Source organism: Spodoptera frugiperda, chromosome 16, assembly GCF_023101765.2.
Source record: "Spodoptera frugiperda isolate SF20-4 chromosome 16, AGI-APGP_CSIRO_Sfru_2.0, whole genome shotgun sequence".
Lineage (NCBI taxonomy): Eukaryota > Metazoa > Arthropoda > Insecta > Lepidoptera > Noctuidae > Spodoptera > Spodoptera frugiperda.
Genome location: NC_064227.1, coordinates 5,253,198 through 5,272,198, shown reverse-complemented (window position 1 = coordinate 5,272,198; position 19,001 = coordinate 5,253,198). Strand labels below are relative to the sequence as shown.

Below are 19,001 nucleotides of genomic sequence, written 5' to 3'. Positions count from 1 at the left end.
TTTACGAAAGGGATCGGACTGAAATTTAGAACCATGGTAGATTATGATCTGGAATAATATATAGGACATTTTTGGAGGAGGAGGCTTTTTTAGGAGAACATAGGTTACATTCAGGCGGGTAAAGCAAAGAGTAAAAGCTAATGTACGATAAATACAAATTAAATGTCTGTACATTCGCTCATCTTGGCACTACATATTAACAACAAGAAATTATTGTACACACACTGCTAAACTTTTAGAAATGAAGCGCCATTTCTAAAACTAACGTAAAATGTTAAAATCATAGTGTAATATTGCGCAATCTTTTCCATGGGAATATCAAGATTGGCACGGTGGTTGAATCGTTAGCTGTTGAGCTCACGTGACTGAGATTTGATGCCCTGGTGAAGACATATTATGTTTAATCACGCGTCATTGCTTGACTAACATAAAATATAGTCATAGTAAAACTATTAAAGTTTTTTATTCCTCGAATACAGTAAAGATATGCTATATCTGATTACTTGTTTGAGTATAGTGGATACTTCTAAATTGTTTACAATAAAAACTATTGAAAACAAAATCTCAAACAAAATACTACCATTCATAAAACAATTCATTAACAAGAACCATCTCTTTACCTATTTATTCAACATCACAATATGATATTTTCGATTTCGCGGTTAATTTAAAGAATATCGTATAAATATTGCACTTCCTGCGTGCGCGTGAGTTGACGGCGCGGCGCGTGATTTCAATAATTTATAGTTTACGCGTCCAATAACAGTTGGTACCAAAAATATCTTCAGCCGTGTAAAAGACGCTGAAAGAATTATCAGTTTTACACAAGTAAAACGTGTTGCTGAAATTTTATAGTTATTCTCACGCAATATATTAAAACGGAGAACTTTCAGGTTTAGGTATCTACTGAATTATTTAAACAATAAAAATCCATGAGTCTTGTTTATAGTTTAACGTTTATTCTGTTTTAACAAAGAACTTACTTACACTTTATTCGGTAAAAACTGACTTACCACGTGAATTTAACCGACTAACACAGCAAGAGGTACAAGGATGCCCACGACGACGGCGGCCAGCGAAGCTATTTTGTATTTATGCTTTCGGGCATTCACGTTCATATACGCTTCGAACCTGTAGAATCCATTCACGTCGTAATTCAGTCTCTGGTACTCCCGCAACTGGTTGACAAACCCCGGGTTGGGGTTTATGAACCTCCGCCTCTGCCTCACATACACGAACGCCTGCTCAAACGTCAGCTTGTACTTCTCCATAATGTAGGCGATGACGAGCGTGGCGGACCGGGATACTCCGAAATGGCAGTGCACCAACACGTTTCCCTTTTGCAGTCCTTCGTCGATGAAAGCGTTGGCCATTGGGAAGTAGGGCAGGAGATGGGTTTGAGGAGTGTCGTAGGCCCTAATGAAGAGAGTGCTGATGTCGGTATCTGTGAAGGTGGATTTTGGAAGCCGGTGGGCTTCGATCGTGAGCACATGGGTGATGTTAAGGCGTCTGAGGACATTTTTGTCTGCTGCTGCTCTTGCATTGCTGAGGTAGAGGCCAGGGATTATCTGGCTGTAGCAAGCTTGTGTGCAAAGGTCGATTTTATGGTATATAGCCCTTCTGGACCAATTCTTAAAGCCCGTGAACGCCACAATGGGGTTAGGAATGCTGAGGAAAGCAACAATGAAGGCACTTCTCAACATAACAAGTAACACTCCTCTAAGAGTTATCATAGTAGTATTTCCTTTGAGTTCACATGATTTTTTATGTATTTTTTTGGTCTTTTTCTATAAAAATATTGTACATGAAACTGTATTCAATAATTTAGACGTGACATTTATGAAGAGTCATTTGACAGCAGGCTTACTTTTTTTCTGTCAGGTATTAGATTGAGTCACGGCCAGTCAGCGTGGAGTTTTAATCGCACATAGTGTAAATTAATGTGATATTCGAGGGTCGTTGATCTGGGGAATATATTTTTCTGGAAATATCTAATAGACACGATAAATGACTGAATTGAAATTAGGTTTAGTAGCAATCTTAAGTAGGTTCTTTACACCAAAAAGCACCTTTGGACACAGACACTGTATTAAAAGTAGTAACGCAACATCTTTTTCTTAGTCGTCCTTTAAAATAAAATACCAGTACAAGCTCCACCCAAATAATTCCAGCCCTGGACCAAACACATACAAATCATAATAACACTAACTTTTCAAGCATTAAACTGGTAACTACACAGAAGATTAAACCCACAAAATATAGCTCAATAAAATCCAAGATTGCCACAATACTCCCTACAATGCTACTCGAATCACATTAGCAACGTGTGCACACAGAGATAGACAACCAGTATAAGCTGATCCTTGAATGTTTATAAAGGTCATAGGAAGCGAGACCAAGATAAACTGGTTTTGTATAGCTTGAAATGTAGTCTGGTGTGTACCTGTTATTATTATTGCACCTAAATAACTCGTGGTGACGACCTACTTTCGTTTGCAGGCCGAGAACATGACATTGAGTAAATCATCAATACTACATTTAATTTTGAGACACCGTGTTTTCTATAGTTACTTTGTTGAATTTGTTTTGTGGGTGAAGATCATGATATAGGGATAGGTAGAGGTAGATTTATAATGAGTGTACATTTGGTACATTCAATTTAAGTCTAATAAATAGATTTAAGAAATTAGGCACAGAAAAATACGTTTTGATACCACCATGACTATTTTAAACTTAGGGACTAACAAATTGACTCAGGTCAGTCATTAGCGCTCTCTGTAGATTTTAAGATACAGGTCGTGGATATTTTCACAACGTAAAAGGCATGATTCCAGCTGCCGGTGACTGCCACGAGATTTTGACAAAGTACGACTAGAATTATACTTTTAATACAGTTAATAAATCTCTTTGGAAAAGAAAGAATCTTTAAACGACTTCTCTCGCTTCTTTTTTTCTTCTTCTCCTCCTTAGTGAGGGAGAAAAAAGAAGAAGGAGAAGGAGAATCAGACTCTTATTAACTAAAAACCACAGGATTGGTACCCCTGCTTCCAGTCGGAATGAAGTTAACATCGTCGTCATAAATGTATAGACTGCACATCTGCCGTGCAACATGTAACGGGATCAACTCCCGCCGGAGCAAATCTTTCTCTGATCTACAAATTGTTGTTTCTGGTCAGGGTGTCATGTGTATGTGACACAGGATAAAATGTAAGTGTGGGGCAACGCTTTTAAATAGTATAAGATAACTCTTAAAACATTAACATGTTTCATCAAGACAATCGTTCAACTTCTACAATAGATAAATGAATTAACCATTCTAATTAGCACCTTGCAATAAACCTATCATAACATATACGCTCATAAACAGCCTGAACAATTGACATGGACATTTTTACTAGATAAAATATTAGACGAACAACAATGATAATGTTCATTAAACATTTGGATAGCAACCAAGAATATAATTGACAAGCTGTTTCTTTCAAATTAGTCATTAAGGTTGATATATGTAAGGGTTATTTTTGTTTGAGTTTAACTCTGTAGAAAGTTTGTTTTTGGGCCTACGTGTGATCATACCATGAGAAAGATTTATGTATGTGGTATTTATATAGTTCTGTTTGTAACAAACAGTTACTGAACATTTTAAAATGTATGCCATAGAAGCAACTCTTAAGTTTGGGAAAGCCATGCTGGCGTTGTTTCGCTGTGTGAGTGAGGTTACCGGGGGACAAATTAAAACCGACTTTGGAAAGGGTAACCTTTCCAATCTTCATAAACCCAGATTCTCCAACAACCCTTCAAATCCTAACCCCAAAAGGCTGGTAAAGCACCCATATGATGGACACATGGGTGTTCCACGGGCGGTTGCGATTGCTTACCAAAAGGTGATCTGTCTGCTCGTTTACCGGCTTATTCCTATAAAAGAAATACTTTGCTCAGCTATCGTTCTTGCTATTTTTTTAAAGCTATAAAAGATTTTTTAACATTATTACTGCTTTCCATAAAACCAGTTAGAGACGTTTTAGCACCTACAAAGTCAATAATTTGCTATAGAAGATTAACCTCAACTGGGTTTACATTATCATAACTTACGAGAATCTTCAAAAAATTTAAAAAGCTTAATACTATTTTGCCCCACCCAGAAATTGAACAGACTACTAGCAAATATATTTCCAACCAACGCGATCGCGAAGTGTCCAATGACATTACACTCCTCTGCTAAACGGAGACAGATATAGTTTAGAAGAGTCACGCGAACGGATGTGAGTCAATTGAGGAAAGTAGGTTATAATGTATGTATCTGTTCGCCAATGATCTATGGCTGATAGCTTTATTTCAGGAATATTGGAATATTTCAGCTTTTGCCTGAAACTGGAGGTCGGGTGTGTTGAAACTTATTAGTACGAATTTGAAAACGCAAACGAGTAAGTAGATGGATTATTATAATAACTATTACTAGCTTTGAGGGGGAAATCATTCAATGATTGGATCCCCTTGGATTACCTACTATTTTTACCTTTTTTTGATCATCATCATATGATTTCTCCCACCTTGGTCGAGGTGTGGGGCAGTGTCAGATTTTTACTGACTAAAAACCTTCCCAATTCTACTCTGGCTTAGAGCCGCAGCCCCGCTAAACCATTAGGTTGTGTACATGCAGCTCCAGTGTCATCCGCAGCTCTGGGTAGTAATAATACTAGCCTAAAAGTTTAATTGCTGATTACAAACTACATTACCATATTAAATGGTTTTTAAACTGTTAAGCCCAATATTAAAGATATTTTTCAGTCGCAGAGACTCGACCGTAAAACAGCTCGGTTGGCAGCCACACCTATAATTACTCAACCGACGAGTCAGTCTGTCTATCATGAAAGCAATGCTAGGTAAGCAGTCATTCAAGTCAAGATTTCTATATATAAAATTAAACACCACTACAAAATATAATGTTTAACAATAAAAATATATTAAAAAAACTATAACATAAGTTTTTAAACTGTGACCATGTCAGTCTAACACTATCATTAGAACTTGAGACGGGATATTTACCATGTTTATTTATGTCTACGAGTTTCCGATATTTCAGCACTGTTGCAAGCGCCATGATCACGGTTGAACATCAGTCATCAACAGAAATTCAGGAACTCATAGACATAAATAAACATGGTAAATATCCCGTCTCAAGTTCTAATGATAAAAGACTAATCTTTACAAAAAGAAATATAATTCATAACATAGATTTTTCTTTAGCTTATTGTTTTTCAAATCTAGGGGATAATAAGTTTATTAATCAACGTTTTCAGCTTCAGATCTGACAAGATTGAGCATCAAACGTGTGAGCAGCTGTAATTTTTCATAGAAACTATAAAGAAATATGTTTCTTGTAAAATAGTTTAAATACGTCACAATAGAGATGAATTTCTCAGACAAAATAATGTTTTTCGATGATTTTTTTTTTTGTTTTTATAATAACTATCGTGAGATATACTGAATTAACTAAAAATCACGGTTAGTAGACTGGCTGCTCATGATGAAGAGTCCCTCTGTGACTCGAAACTAGTAGACTCTACTAGTCAATTGAGTTGTTTACGTGAATAAACCGTGATTTTTAGTTAGTTTCTTCCGTGCAATTTCACCCGCTCTGCTCGGCTCTTATTTATCGTAGTGTGATGTTTATAGCATATCACCTTTTCCATTAAATGGACTGTCCAATACAACAAGAATTATTCAAATCGGACCAGTATCTTAGAGATTAGCGCGTTTAGACAAACAAACAAACTCTTACGCTTTATAATATTAGTATAGAAAGTAGATACAAATAAGAATTGGGTTTGTGGTTGTATTGCTAGTAGCTGTTGACCAAGATGTTACGTTAGATTTCCTACTTCTTTTAGTGTCTTCCTTTGTTAAGGTATAAGTATCTATCTAAATATACTATGAATATAATTCAAAGGTGACTGACTGACTGACATAGTGATCTATCAACGCACAGCCCAAACCATTGGACCGATCGGGCTGCAATTTGGCATGCAGGTAGATGTTATAACGCATGCATTCGTTAAGAAAAAAAAATTTAAACAATTTTACCTTTAACAAAAGAGCATATTCCTTCTTAAAAGGCCGGCAACACACCTGTGACTCCTTTGGTGATGCGGGTGTCCATGGGCGGCGCTGATTGCTTACCATCAGGTGACCCGTCTGCTCATTTGCCCCCTGTTCCATAAAAAAACTATTTCTCAACTGAATTTTCTACAAACTGCGTTAGGTTTCTCTCTCAATACCTACACTATCAAAAATAGCCGTTACTCTAGCAGAATTTGGCTACTAAACGTATTTTTATTCAGCTACATTTCGTCGGTCATAAATCACCATATTTTTTCTTTGCTTAAATTTCAATAACATTAAAATTATCTTGATACCAACCTCAGGATTTCGTCATATTTTATGGAGTGGATTATAAGCTTATATAAAATAGTTCTTTTTTCTCACAATTTGAAACGTTTGGCAGGGTTATCGTAGTTATTAGTATTATTACCGCTGTTATTTGCATAAACAGAGGTTCTTTCAAGAATTATTTATTTATCTTCATTCTTTACTCTGCCACCAGAGGAGTTTTTTAGGATTCAAATTGAGAGCGGACGCTCTCTTCTCTAGTGATTTCACACCATTTTGGTTTGCTGCTGTCACTTCAAACAGCGAAAAAAACTGAATTCTTCTATACGTACTTCATCCATCTTTCCCATTGAGTAGGTACTCACATAGATATTTAACAGTAAAATTACCGGGTTAAGCTGATGCCACCACTAGTGTGATATGTTTCGAAATTTAATAAAAGATCTAAGAATAAAAGATATACTTTATAATAGTTTTATTTTAATAAGACCATTTAACTCTCAATCTAATTTCAACTAGGTAACAGTAGCACCATACAACACATATACATAAGTTTATTATAATAAAAAATTGTGTTATTCTATCTCACTATCACAATAAACATAAAGATGTATGACAATCGTTCCACTTGCTCTAATCGTTTTGTTTCAGCAACGCTCTAGAGACAATTTTCAGCTAGTTTGCAACTCAATTTTAAGTGCCAATGACTGACCCAGGCTTAGTATTGCCTGTCCAACAAAAGCAACGAAGCCTGACCATTTTATTGCTCTATATTGCGCAACTCGAACGTGTGTCGTATCTAATTTTGCGTGTCGAAGCAACAGCGTGATGTGATGACAATTTCATTGTAGGTAGCCACTCGTAGGTAGCCATTTTAATAAATTATGTTAGAAAATTCTTGACAATCGTCAGTTGTTTTTGTGTTATTTTTGCTGTAAGCGTTTTGATGAATATGTTTGTGACGTTCTTTTTTTTTAATGGGACAAGCTCGCCACACCTTCCCATACCGCTGCAACTCCTGTAAACCAGGGTCTACAGTAAATACAACCGTAAAAAACCGGAACATTGAAGTCCGGCGCGTCCCAGGGACATGAATGACTGTCTTGGATCCCGCAACGAAATAAATCAGAAGATATTATTAGAGGAGATGAAAAGAAAACGATAGTTTGTGATGTTCCTTTTTTCTTTACAAAACTTTTATTCAACTTCATCATCATTATCATATCAGCCATAAGACGTCCACTGCTGAACATAGGCCTCCCCAATGACTTCCAGATAGGCCGGTTGGAAGTGACCTGCATCCAGCGGCTCCCTGCGACCTTGATCAGGTCGTCTGTCCACCTTATTTAGCTTACAATGTAGATGCTACTGCTGCAACGTCACGCCTTTTATCACCGAAGGGGAAGGCAGAGGGCATTATGGCACTTAATGCCTCTAGACAATTTACACCCACTTTTCACCATTTCTATTTTAAGTGCCATGTAATAGGGGGTGTACTGAGAAATTTTTGAAAAACCGAAAATACTTAGGGCCGTCCCTGGAATCGAACCCGAGACCCCTTGTCCGGCAGTCGCACTTGCGACCACTCGATTAATGAGGTAGTCAGTTTGAAGATATCTTTAACAGGTTAAGCTATTTGTATATAGGTTTAGTTTGCATGATCTAAACTGTATAAAAGCTTGGCTAAATGGTTAATTGACAACGAACCCATTGGCTCGTGCTAATTACTCCATGAAGGTTACTGTCACACGTAGTGTTGCGTGCCAAAGGTAGCACGTTCCAGTGTTGAGACACGTTTCAATTTTTACCAGCTCTGTACCAAATATCTGTTTGTGTAACCTGTCTTATTCAGCAACAATATCACGCCTTTTATCCCCGAAGGGGTAGGTAGAGGTGCACATTATAGCACGTAATTATACACCCTATTTTCCCCATTTCTGTGTTAATAGGGATGATCCCGGGGTATGCAAATTGGGGGTCTAATTAGTCCGTCAGTTATATGAAAGAATATTAGACACGTATTATATTATATTATCCCTTTAAGATAACAATACTTGGATAACACGAATCAAAGTTTAGGAGTGGGAACTGCGATAAAAAAATATATATTTATGTGTGTGTGATTTTAAGGGGTAAAATTATTCTATGACTTCTCCCGCCTTGGGCAAGGCGAGAGGGACGTGTCAGATTCTACAAACTAAAATAAAACCCCGTTCCTACTCCTGCTTTTTCAGCCGGAGCCCCGGTAAACCCGCTAGGTAGTCCGCAGCTCCTTATATATTTATGTGTGCAAGTAAAATAGTGATTTTAGAAGGAAAATGATTTCTAAGTCTATATTTTCTTTATTAAAAGTATATTAACTGAAATTGGTGGATTAAATAACAATTAATTACCTTTTAGAATCCTTTCAAACTGTAATGTCCTATAATTTGGTTCTTCCAAATCTGTTACTGATAGGTTGTTGAGACATGGTGCATGTAGATAAGTAGGTATCATTCCAAGAATCGTAGTTAAATTAAAATAACCTTTATGTAGTAAACAGTAAGTTGTTCCAAGTCAGAATATGGTATGGAGATTTTTTTATCATTGTACATATTGTATATGTCTATTTAGTAAACAGCAAATTATTTTCGTCAAACCTAAATAGTAAATATGAGACAGTAAATGTCAAAAACAAGGTTTTAGCTCTGGTTTGAGTAGCAGGTGAAGTATTGTAAATTAAAATCATGTTTTATGAAGGATTCTGGCACATTCTGAGCTAGCTCTTGTACAGATTATTATCTCTTTGAGTTTTTGTAGTACACTAAATATGATCGAGACAGGTGCAATTGTTGCTAATTAGTCATGCTTTTAATTAGAGGATTACACAGTTGGCTTGTTTCGTGCCACAATGAGGATTCATTGGCTAAATTTTTCGCCACTAACTACTTTGAAGATTTTCTATTTTTCTTAAAATGTTATGATGACACTTGTCCTTGTAGTGGACGGAGATTGAAGGTGCTCGTCTGCTAGGTGAAGGAAGAAAGCTTCCAAAGACATTTGTAAGTAGTTTCTCAAGACGGCAATACTAGAGCAAGCCACAGCGGCACACCTGATATCAAACCAGGCCACATCATTTAGGTTAATAGCATCCATTGCATTCGCCTCTTTATACCTTCGCCGTATCGAAACGCACTATTTATAAAGTTCGCCGAGATTTATACTAAAGCCTAGGTGTTATAAGTGTTGTGTACACAATACTGGATATTTTGGGAACGTCGGCGCGCGAGCAGGACCCGCGCGCACCAGTTCTGTGGTGGCAGGCGCCGGTCGCGTGCGCTCCGTACACTCGGCTCGCGAACGATCATACACACAAGTGAGCAGTGATTTAGTGACAACCTCTGTGTAAGTGATGAGTGATGTAACTAATTAATGCTTCGGGTGTCGCTCAGTGCTTCTGTGTCGCAGCACCAGGATTAAGTGAAGTTCATAACTCGGCTAACATCGCAGGCTGTGCTAACACACTAACGCATGCGGGGTGTCTGTAGGGGTGCGAGTGGGCGGCTGTGGGCAGGGAAATTTGATAAGGCGAACTGTTGGTGGAGCGGCTCGCCACTTTTGTATGCAGCGGGCAGGCGCGCGACGCGCTACTATTTTTGACCGGCGTCGGGCGGGATATTTCGGCTACTGCGGCCAGACCGCGCGCGCCGCCGCACGCCTCGCGCACACCCTTTCTATCGAATTATGTGAGACTGTATGCTTGCAGGACTACACAGTGCTTTGCATGAAGCTTCCAACACATCACTGTGAGCTGAGATATAATTAGACAGGTGTCAAAATGACAATCTAAAAATAACAATTATAAATACGCAAGTGACAGAATTGTTACGATTTGCGAAAAGATTAATGTCGGACATGAGATATCGTCCCACGTTCAATCTGTAGAGCAATAAAAGCGATTAGCGTAGACCATGTTTATTTTAATTTTATATTTATTTGTATTTTTATTAAAAATGACGAGAAATCGTCGTTGAAATATATTAAAAAATATATGTAAAAAGGTATGTAAAATGTTGCACCACAGTTGTGAAATAAATAAAAGGCCTACGGGACAATAATGCCGAGGTCACACGTGGTAAGGTCACGTCCCCAACTGTCAACGTCACACTTGACATGTTTTCGGATTCTGTGACATTATTTCCAGCATTTGACAGATCTGACCTCGATTTTAAATGGATCAGTGTAAAGATCAGGAATATTTTTAGTTTGAACGATTTTAGATCTAGTGGATATCGGATATATTATGTTCTGTTTGAGCTTTTTGTCTGAATCACAGACGAAAACTGAAAAACACAAATTCGCAATAAGTGCTACGAATTGCTACGAAGCGTAGCACTCTCGTAGAGGAGCAATACTTGCTACGAAAATGTCGTAGCTAATATTTTGTCGTTGTGCAGTTCATTATTATAAATATTGGGTCATGGTTACAACCAAATAACATAAAACAAAATCATGACTGAGACTGAAAGCTAATTAATCTTTACTAATTACAATAAATTAATTTTGAGAAGTCAAGGTTTCTTTCACATTAATTAATAATGAATGCCATTCATTTTAAAACCGTATTTCTACACATTAAATAACGTCAGAAAATAATTTCTTTCAGTTATTATAATTATTATTCCAAGAAATATAACAAAACTAAACAAATATTATTTTTAAATGCAGTATTAGTAAAATTGTCTTCAATTTATTATTATTTACAAACTAAAACAAAAATAAAGACACCTCAAGCAATACTTTCATTTCAACTAGATACGATGTGGGAACGTTGGTACTATTTGAAATTTCATTTTATGAAATAAACTTATTGTATCTTGTTATTATAATAACTGGTAATGACACGCCGTTTTCTCTTAGTTATAATGTAACAAATTATAGAAAACTAGCTTCTGTCAGCGGCTTCGCCCACGTTCCCGTGAGATAAAAAGTATCCTATCACCCAAGTCAGCTTATACCCTGCCTGTATACCAATTTCACCAAAATCCGTTCAGTAGTTTTAACGAGATTACCGGACAAACATTGAAACATCTAAACAAACAACATTTCACATTTCTAATATTAGTGTGATAGTGTGATTAACACATAATTTCAAACTTCTTAAGCTTCATCTATACATATTACTAATTTCTTCGTTTGAATATGTTAATATTAATAAATCGGAACTAAATACATAAGCTGGTATAAATACAATTATATTATATTGTAGGGAAATAAACCCACTTGAAAAATTTCAGTTCTTACGTTTTTTCGACAATTTGAATTGACTTAATTGGTTATTAATTTGAACATACAATAACCATCACCATTTGATATGGTCATGCCGCTAGCCTTCTGAAAACATTGATCACTGAAAGTGTTCTTTGACCCACTTCAAAACTTCAAAATAAACAGTGTTTTATCCATCACATCAAATGTCCAAATGACTTTAAAGCAACAACAGCGACATCTACACACACACTAAAGCTCTACCCACAACTTATATAGAGTCACATGGCGCTCTTACCTTTCTATGACAAGATTTATTTTGGAGACGATGCACACAAAATAGACCAGTGAGGCACTGACAGATTGACAGACAGACGGACAGACAGCGTTGTACGGAACCTTTGAGATTGAATGTAGGACGACGTATTGTCGTCTTCTCGCCTCGTCGACGATTCAAAGTTATTTTGTCATGTGGCATAGCGTAATAACATGTTTTTGGTCCAGGATGGCAGAGATAAATCATACATACATAACGTTCATATGAATCAGTCTTGCATCTCATCAAATAAAATAATTTTCTTTCATAGACATCATTTTATTATCATCATTATTTTATCAGCCATAAGACGTCAACTGCTGAACATAGGTCTTACCCAATGATTTCCAGATATCATTTAACCTTTTGTTATAAGCCCTGTAACGCATGTATTGTTAGCAAACTTGAAAAAGTTATGCCTTGGAACTCTCACAGTATTTAAAATACTTTTTTTGTTACAATTCAAAGTTGACTGTAATTTATAAAACCCAATACCAAACATACACAACATAGATGGAGATTTCATCCATTTAGAGGAACTAAATGGATGAAATCTCCAAAGAATAGCAAAGTATTTGGAGTAAACTACGATACGTCCATCAAACTTTCATAAAAAGAACATATTCATTCTTAAAAGGCCGGCAACGCACCTGTGACTCCTCTGGTGTTGAGGGTGTCCATGAGCGCCAATGATCACTTACCATCAGGTGACCCACATGCTAGTTTGCCCCCTACTCCATAAAAAAATTGCTTGGTTACATTATCTTTTTCGGTTACATCTCAGCTCTACTAAAAACTACCATCAAAAATACTTACTTGAATCAGAAAACAGGCTCAACATTCTAGGTAAATACAACATTTAATAGTATTCAAAGAAACCAACTGCTTTAATACTCTGTGAATCATTTGAAACAATTGCTCATCAGCTACTGTTTCTAGATCTAGGCGATCGGCCAGAGACCTGTCAATACTTGCACTCTTGCTAACATTAACTATCATGCCATCTAAATGAAACTGAAATCCTGAGCTGATTACACGCATTCAACTCTCCTCGTGCATTTTATTTAAGGTAACTGTCCAGTGACCATGTTGCGTCGTTTTTTAAACAGTTCTTTTCACTAGGAATTTCTTCTGTTCACCCACGACAGGGTGCATTTACAATCACATGCACATGACACCCAGACCGTTAACAACAATTTGTGGATCATACAAAATTATGCTTCGTGCGGGAATCGAACCTGCTACATGTTGTTCGACAGCCGGTTGTCCAGACACTACACCAACTGTACAGTCTTTGCAGCTTATAAGTATCTAGGTAATGTGTAAAGTAAAAAAACAACATTGTCCATATAAAAATGTTATTGAATAAAATTCTATATGCAGCATATCGATTGCCCACAAGAAACCAAATCTAAAACTCTTGTTCTGGACTGAGATCTAATACGTATTCTTAAATTTCAGTGCTCCAAAAACCTTTTCCTCAACATTTCAAGAGAGAAAAGTATTTGACATCATCAATATCAATCTGTACATCTCAATTAAGACCAAAATATCGGCAGCTCTTAAAGTGCACTGCACTCCTAGTTAATTGGAACATTGGCCTGCCCCAGTTGCTCGAGGCGCCACCTGGTGGACGAGCTTCCGTCGCGAATTTGTTTCACTAAATGCTAACGACCGCGAACTCTTTGACTTTCTGCTGCCCTGGTACTTACGTTCATGTAATACAACTCTGAGATTTTTTAATTCTTTGTTTTGATTTCAAGACTGGTGGCAGAAATGCAACGTGCGTTTTATGAATACAGGATAGCAAAATTTAAAATTGACGCAAATTTAATTTAACCTAATTTGTGTAAATATTATTACGAACTTTAGAAAGCACTTTGGAACGAGCACCTAGCTTGATTGACGGACAGACTGACAGACTATTATTTATTTCTTTATTTGTTGACTTTTTAAAGTACCTATTTATGGTTTAAATGTAATAAATGATTTAACTTGACTTATGGTAAACTTGCTTTACGGAGGAATAGTAAATTATCAAATTCAATGAGATATAAGATCCATATACCTTAATGTCATATAACAATACCACGGTCAGCCTGGTCTGGTTACTTGCCAATCCGATAGTTTCTCTAATAGCGGTTAATTGAACTTTACAATGTAAAAACATTACATTTTGCCAACTGTCTAGTGAAACGTAGAATTAAAAGATTTGACCTATATAGAACCGGCCATTATATGTCCTTAAAAGCCGGTCAGTATAATTTCAAATCATCAAGTTCCTTGAATATTACCTTATTCAAGGAACTATCTCATTTGACAGAGACTCGACAGCACGGCTTTCTGATAAATCTAAACCTTCAACTAATATCTCGAAACCCCCTACCAAGTATGGAGATTTCTGATCCGGAGCTGCGGACTACCTAGCTGGTTTACCGGGACTCTAGCTCAAAAAGTAGGAGCAGGAACAGGGTAGTTTTTAGTCAGTAACAGTCTGACACTCTCTCTCGCGTCGCCCAAGGCGGGAGAAGTCATTGGATGATTTCTCCCCCTCATTAAAAAAGTATGGAGATTAGGATAAAACCGCTTATGTAGATGACTGGAAATATAACAATGGACTAGTCCCACATCCCTATCGCCTCGCCCAAGGCGGGAGAAGTAATTGAATGATTTTCCCCCCTCAAATAAAAGTTTAGAGATTACGATAAAACTGCTTATGTAAAGATATAAGCAGTGGATTACCACGGGCTGTTGTTAATGGCGATGATGATGATGTACATTTAAATAAAAAAATGACTCATTGTACAAATGATACAGTTACCAAAATAGTACAGACTAAAATATACTCACAGACAGAATAAATAATGTTCACAGTCAACAAACACGTTGAAATTCTCAGTACATACGTATTTATTGAAAGATTGATTCAAAATAGATTACTCGTACGTGGTGCAGACTTCTAAGAACGATCTGTCACTGTTTGTACTGGGAATCGAATCCATGAAAGCATTACGTAAGCATCGACAGGAAATGTATCGTAAAGCTTGCACTTTTTCATTGTTCGGCAATAAAATTGCAGTAAGAACATTTATTGCAAATGCACCAGAGACACAGCTATTTCGAATATTCTTCAATGTTTATTTTCAAAGTGCAGATTTCTTAGACGTTTATTTTCAAAGTGCAGGTATAGGAACATATACTGCTATATACATATACTTAATTGTTATTATTATATAAGTTCGTATAATTAGTATACTAACTGATATAAGAGTCTTTCATAATTTCCAGGCTTAGCAAGCAAAAATCGCAGTTTAGAAAAATCCGGTTTGGAAGAATGCCATCCGCTCCCTGTCATAATAAGTTGTACAATCCCATAGTCTGTCTCTTACAACCCCGTAGAAAGAATAGGGATAGCAACAAATATATCTACTTTACTGTAACTCCTCCAAAACATCTATAGACATTCCCTAACCGACCAAAACCACGGTGGTCCACAAACACTAACAAACAACACAAACAAGTCATCCGCGATAGTTAAAAACCGCGTTAACATCACCTCCCAAAAGTTATTACATCGTCTAAAGACATTACGAGAAAAAATATAGCTCCGTTTGTTCGCCTCACAATATTAACTTCAGTACCAAGATTCTCTTACGTAAATACTCCAGAAAGATAAACATTCAAACAGTTTCTCTCCTTCATGTAGATTTATTGTTTATACATAAACTTATTTATGTAGAAAGACAAAAATAATAAGATTTTTCTGCGTACCTGTTATGTAGTTGGGCGGTTTTGTTTGGGAAGATTGTGAATTATAAATATTCTTGGTTGTTTCATTGCTTTTGTGGTTAAATGCGTCTTTGATATATTCCTGAGTTCTGATTAGATACTATAAATGATAAACAACAAAACATCTATCGTCTATAATACTGCATACTGTTTACTTTATAATAGTGCAATAAGTAACTCGAAACTGAACAAACAAACTGAAAATAAAAAACAAAATAAACAAACTTTCTAGTTTCTAAATAATTCTCAGTTGCTACAACTACTGTAAGCTAAACCAAAATTCTTTTAAACGCAAGGAAATAATTCACCCTTTCAATAGTATTCACAACACAACATTAAACAAAAATATCGCACGCATCTTTCCATATTAAAAACATAGCTTAGCTAACTCCATTTCCACCAGTGCTATTCTACGTGTACCAATAAATATGACTGTTGGAAGCCAAACGCATCCACAGCCCAGCCCGTTCGTAGCATAGCACATCTCTGGTAGAAAAGCACACTAAAGGGGCTATAGACATGTCACCAATGCAATATGCTTTTACCAATCATCAACTCGCAATCATCAATACTATCCAATCACCACGACAAACTTCAAAGTATCAAGACTGCGTGCCAATGAATTCCTGACCGTTGTTGCAGAACTACAGAGTACACCGCGACCATTTATCTTGATCCAACCCTTTGATTATAATTTGTTCAGCCCAATCGTTTACTGGTATTCATTAATCGTCCGTGCAGGCTTGGTGTTGCATTTTAATTTATTGGTACACCTGTAGTGGTGTTAATTGGGTTCAATTTGATCTGTAGTTTAATTGGAGTTGTATTTTAAACAATGAGATGTAAGTTATATTATTGAAATTTCGAAGGAAATTCGAGCGTATTCCACCTGTGACTCTTCTGGTGTTGCATATGTCTATGGGCGGTGCTGATCACTTACCATCAGGTGACAGGTCTGCTCGTTTGCCCCCTATGTCATAAAAATAGAAGTTGGGAAACAGTGATCTTAATAATTTAATATTCAATGAAATTGCTTGGTTTTACTTTTTAGTCCAGCTACGAATTCTTGCAATACATTTACGGGTGAAATGAATAAACGATTTTTTACATTATTTGTTTGGAATTTCTGTCATCATTGTTACTTTTATCTAAAACGAATGCCGTATTTCAATATTTTTGAAGCAAAGCATACTTATTGACACTCTTACCGCCGTACTCAGAGTCATTTAATGGTTACTTAACCCAGTCCTTAGCAATTGTTTTCGGAATAAAATCATTACTAAGGAATAGTTTAAGTAATCATTAAATATCTCTGAGTACGGCAGTTAATGTAACTAACCTTCAAATCGTCTTGAATTAGTTGACCTGATTCAAAAAACGTATTAATTTCTGTGAATTGGTTTTGCAACAGAGCGCTTCGAAGAATTAGCATTGACGTCTTTAGTAAGCTAAATAGTCGATGAAGCATAGTTCTAATGATGTAATTATTTTTGAATTACATAGTTCATGACTAGGCTAACGTAACACAGTTTACAGGTAAATATATGAACCAGAACATTAGTCAGTCATTTACCTATACTATGCTATTAACATACCTATCCTTTGGTGTTCCAGTGTTTTCATAGTTGTATCTACTGTAGATCCTGGCTTACAGGAGTTGCAAGGGTATGGGAGGTTGTGGCGGACTTGTCCCTAAAAATAACATACCTGTCGCCTATGTACCTCTAGTTAGTATAATACCTTTTAATAGAAATTGTATCACATTTTATAACATGTAATAAACATATAACGTTTATTTTTTGACAAATTTCAAAGAAATGTAAGTAATAATTACAGGGCACAACGGAGTATGAAACAGCTTGTTAACAGAACTTCAGTATTTTTACACATACTAAATTACTAAATACATACTAAATTAAAATCACGGTTTACATACGTACATACATTAATAGAGAAAAGCTCTACTGAATGCGCGCATGTAGGCTGCGCGACGTCGCCGCATGCTGCTCGTGATAAAGAGTCCCTCTGTGACTCGAAACTTATAGAACTTTTTTCCATTAATTAACGAAAGTAAACCGCAAGGCTCGGATACCGGTTAAATTTTCAAACCGTTATTATGTACTTGTACGCAAAACCTTTACATTGGGTTTCGTTCGCGAAACCGGTTTTTTTAAACCGGTATGTGGAACAGTATTTTCATAAAGGTTTTTTCGGATTAACCGGTTTAGAGCAATAAAAACCGGTTAATACGACGCACATCAAAGAAAAGCCGCGCGCTGTTCAGCTTATTTCAATAATAATATTTCAACGCGTGTACCGACATGCCCCTCGTCGAATAAACCGGTTAATTTAGGTTAAAATAAAGTTCTTTAATGTTCACGTTCTTAAGAAAAGTTCGGAGGAAAACCGATATAAACCGGTATTTTTTAAACCGGTTCCGAGCCTTGGTAAACCGTGATTTTTAGTTAATTTAGCACTTCAGTAGGTCAGTAATTCAATTTTTTTATACTTTAAATGCCTTTGGGTCATAATTTTCAAAATATCAAGAATATTATGAAACTTGATAATAGGCCTGTGTCGTAAATTTCAAAAATGGCTTATTTCGATAGTTTAGTACCTGTATTACCCCAAAAAATAATATTTCATGATAAAACTTATATTTAAAGCACATATTTTAAGTTTGAATAAAATATTTTTAAACTGACGTAAAAACACAAGAAAGTGTCATGGCGTCGTGAAGGACGTCACATAGTGGCAAACAGGTATATCACATTAAGGCGAATGTTTGTTTTGTTTAAATAAAAATGGAAACTTCGTATTTTAAAAGCTGTATAGTGCCCCAGTGTATAAGTACAAGTATAAAAACTCCGACTAAATTATTCATACGTGTTCCGGTCAAGAAAAATATGCGAAAAAGGTGGTTAAAACTGGCAAGGAGGACTGATGCTCATTGTTTATCAACGACATCGAGAATGTATTTTTGTGAAGATCATTTCGATGTAAGTATTATTTAATAAAGTAGTGACTACATATTCAACTAGTAAATCTTAAGAAGAACCAAAGCTTTTTGGTTTTAAATTACAATGCAATTGCATTTTGCATTGTATTGTGTTAAACAGTCTTCATATTTTTCCAGTTGCCAAACGATATGCTGAATTATACAGAGTACCATATTATGGGAACGGTATCTTATGTACGAATGAAACCAGGTTGTTTACCACGTAAATTTGAATGTCAAGAAGACAGAAGAAAACGAAGC

At 36.2% G+C, this 19,001-nt stretch overlaps 2 protein-coding genes across 10 annotated transcripts in view; one reads left to right on the top strand and one right to left on the bottom strand.

The window, feature by feature from the left end:
* Positions 1-937: 937 nt before the first annotated feature.
* Positions 938-1,865, bottom strand: LOC126911570 (uncharacterized). Its single transcript, XM_050699285.1, has one exon. The coding sequence runs from the start codon at positions 1,731-1,733 to the stop codon at positions 1,023-1,025; it is 711 nt and encodes a 236-aa protein (XP_050555242.1). The 5' UTR covers positions 1,734-1,865; the 3' UTR covers positions 938-1,022.
* A 7,750-nt stretch (positions 1,866-9,615) lies between these two features.
* LOC118280582 (twitchin) overlaps positions 9,616-19,001 on the top strand; it is a 141,390-nt gene continuing 132,004 nt past the window's right edge. For 6 of the 9 annotated variants that reach the window (XM_050699464.1, XM_050699468.1, XM_050699467.1 and 3 more), the window contains exon 1: positions 9,616-9,774. The gene's annotated coding sequence lies outside the window, so the exon portion shown is untranslated. The remainder of the gene's footprint in view (positions 9,775-19,001) is intronic. The other 3 variants (XM_050699471.1, XM_050699469.1, XM_050699470.1) reach the window with 1 other exon arrangement.

Excerpts from the sequence above, each read along its gene's own strand:
- LOC126911570 (XM_050699285.1), bottom strand. The coding sequence starts at position 1,733 with ATGATAACTCTTAGAGGAGTGTTACTTGTTATGTTGAGAAGTGCCTTC.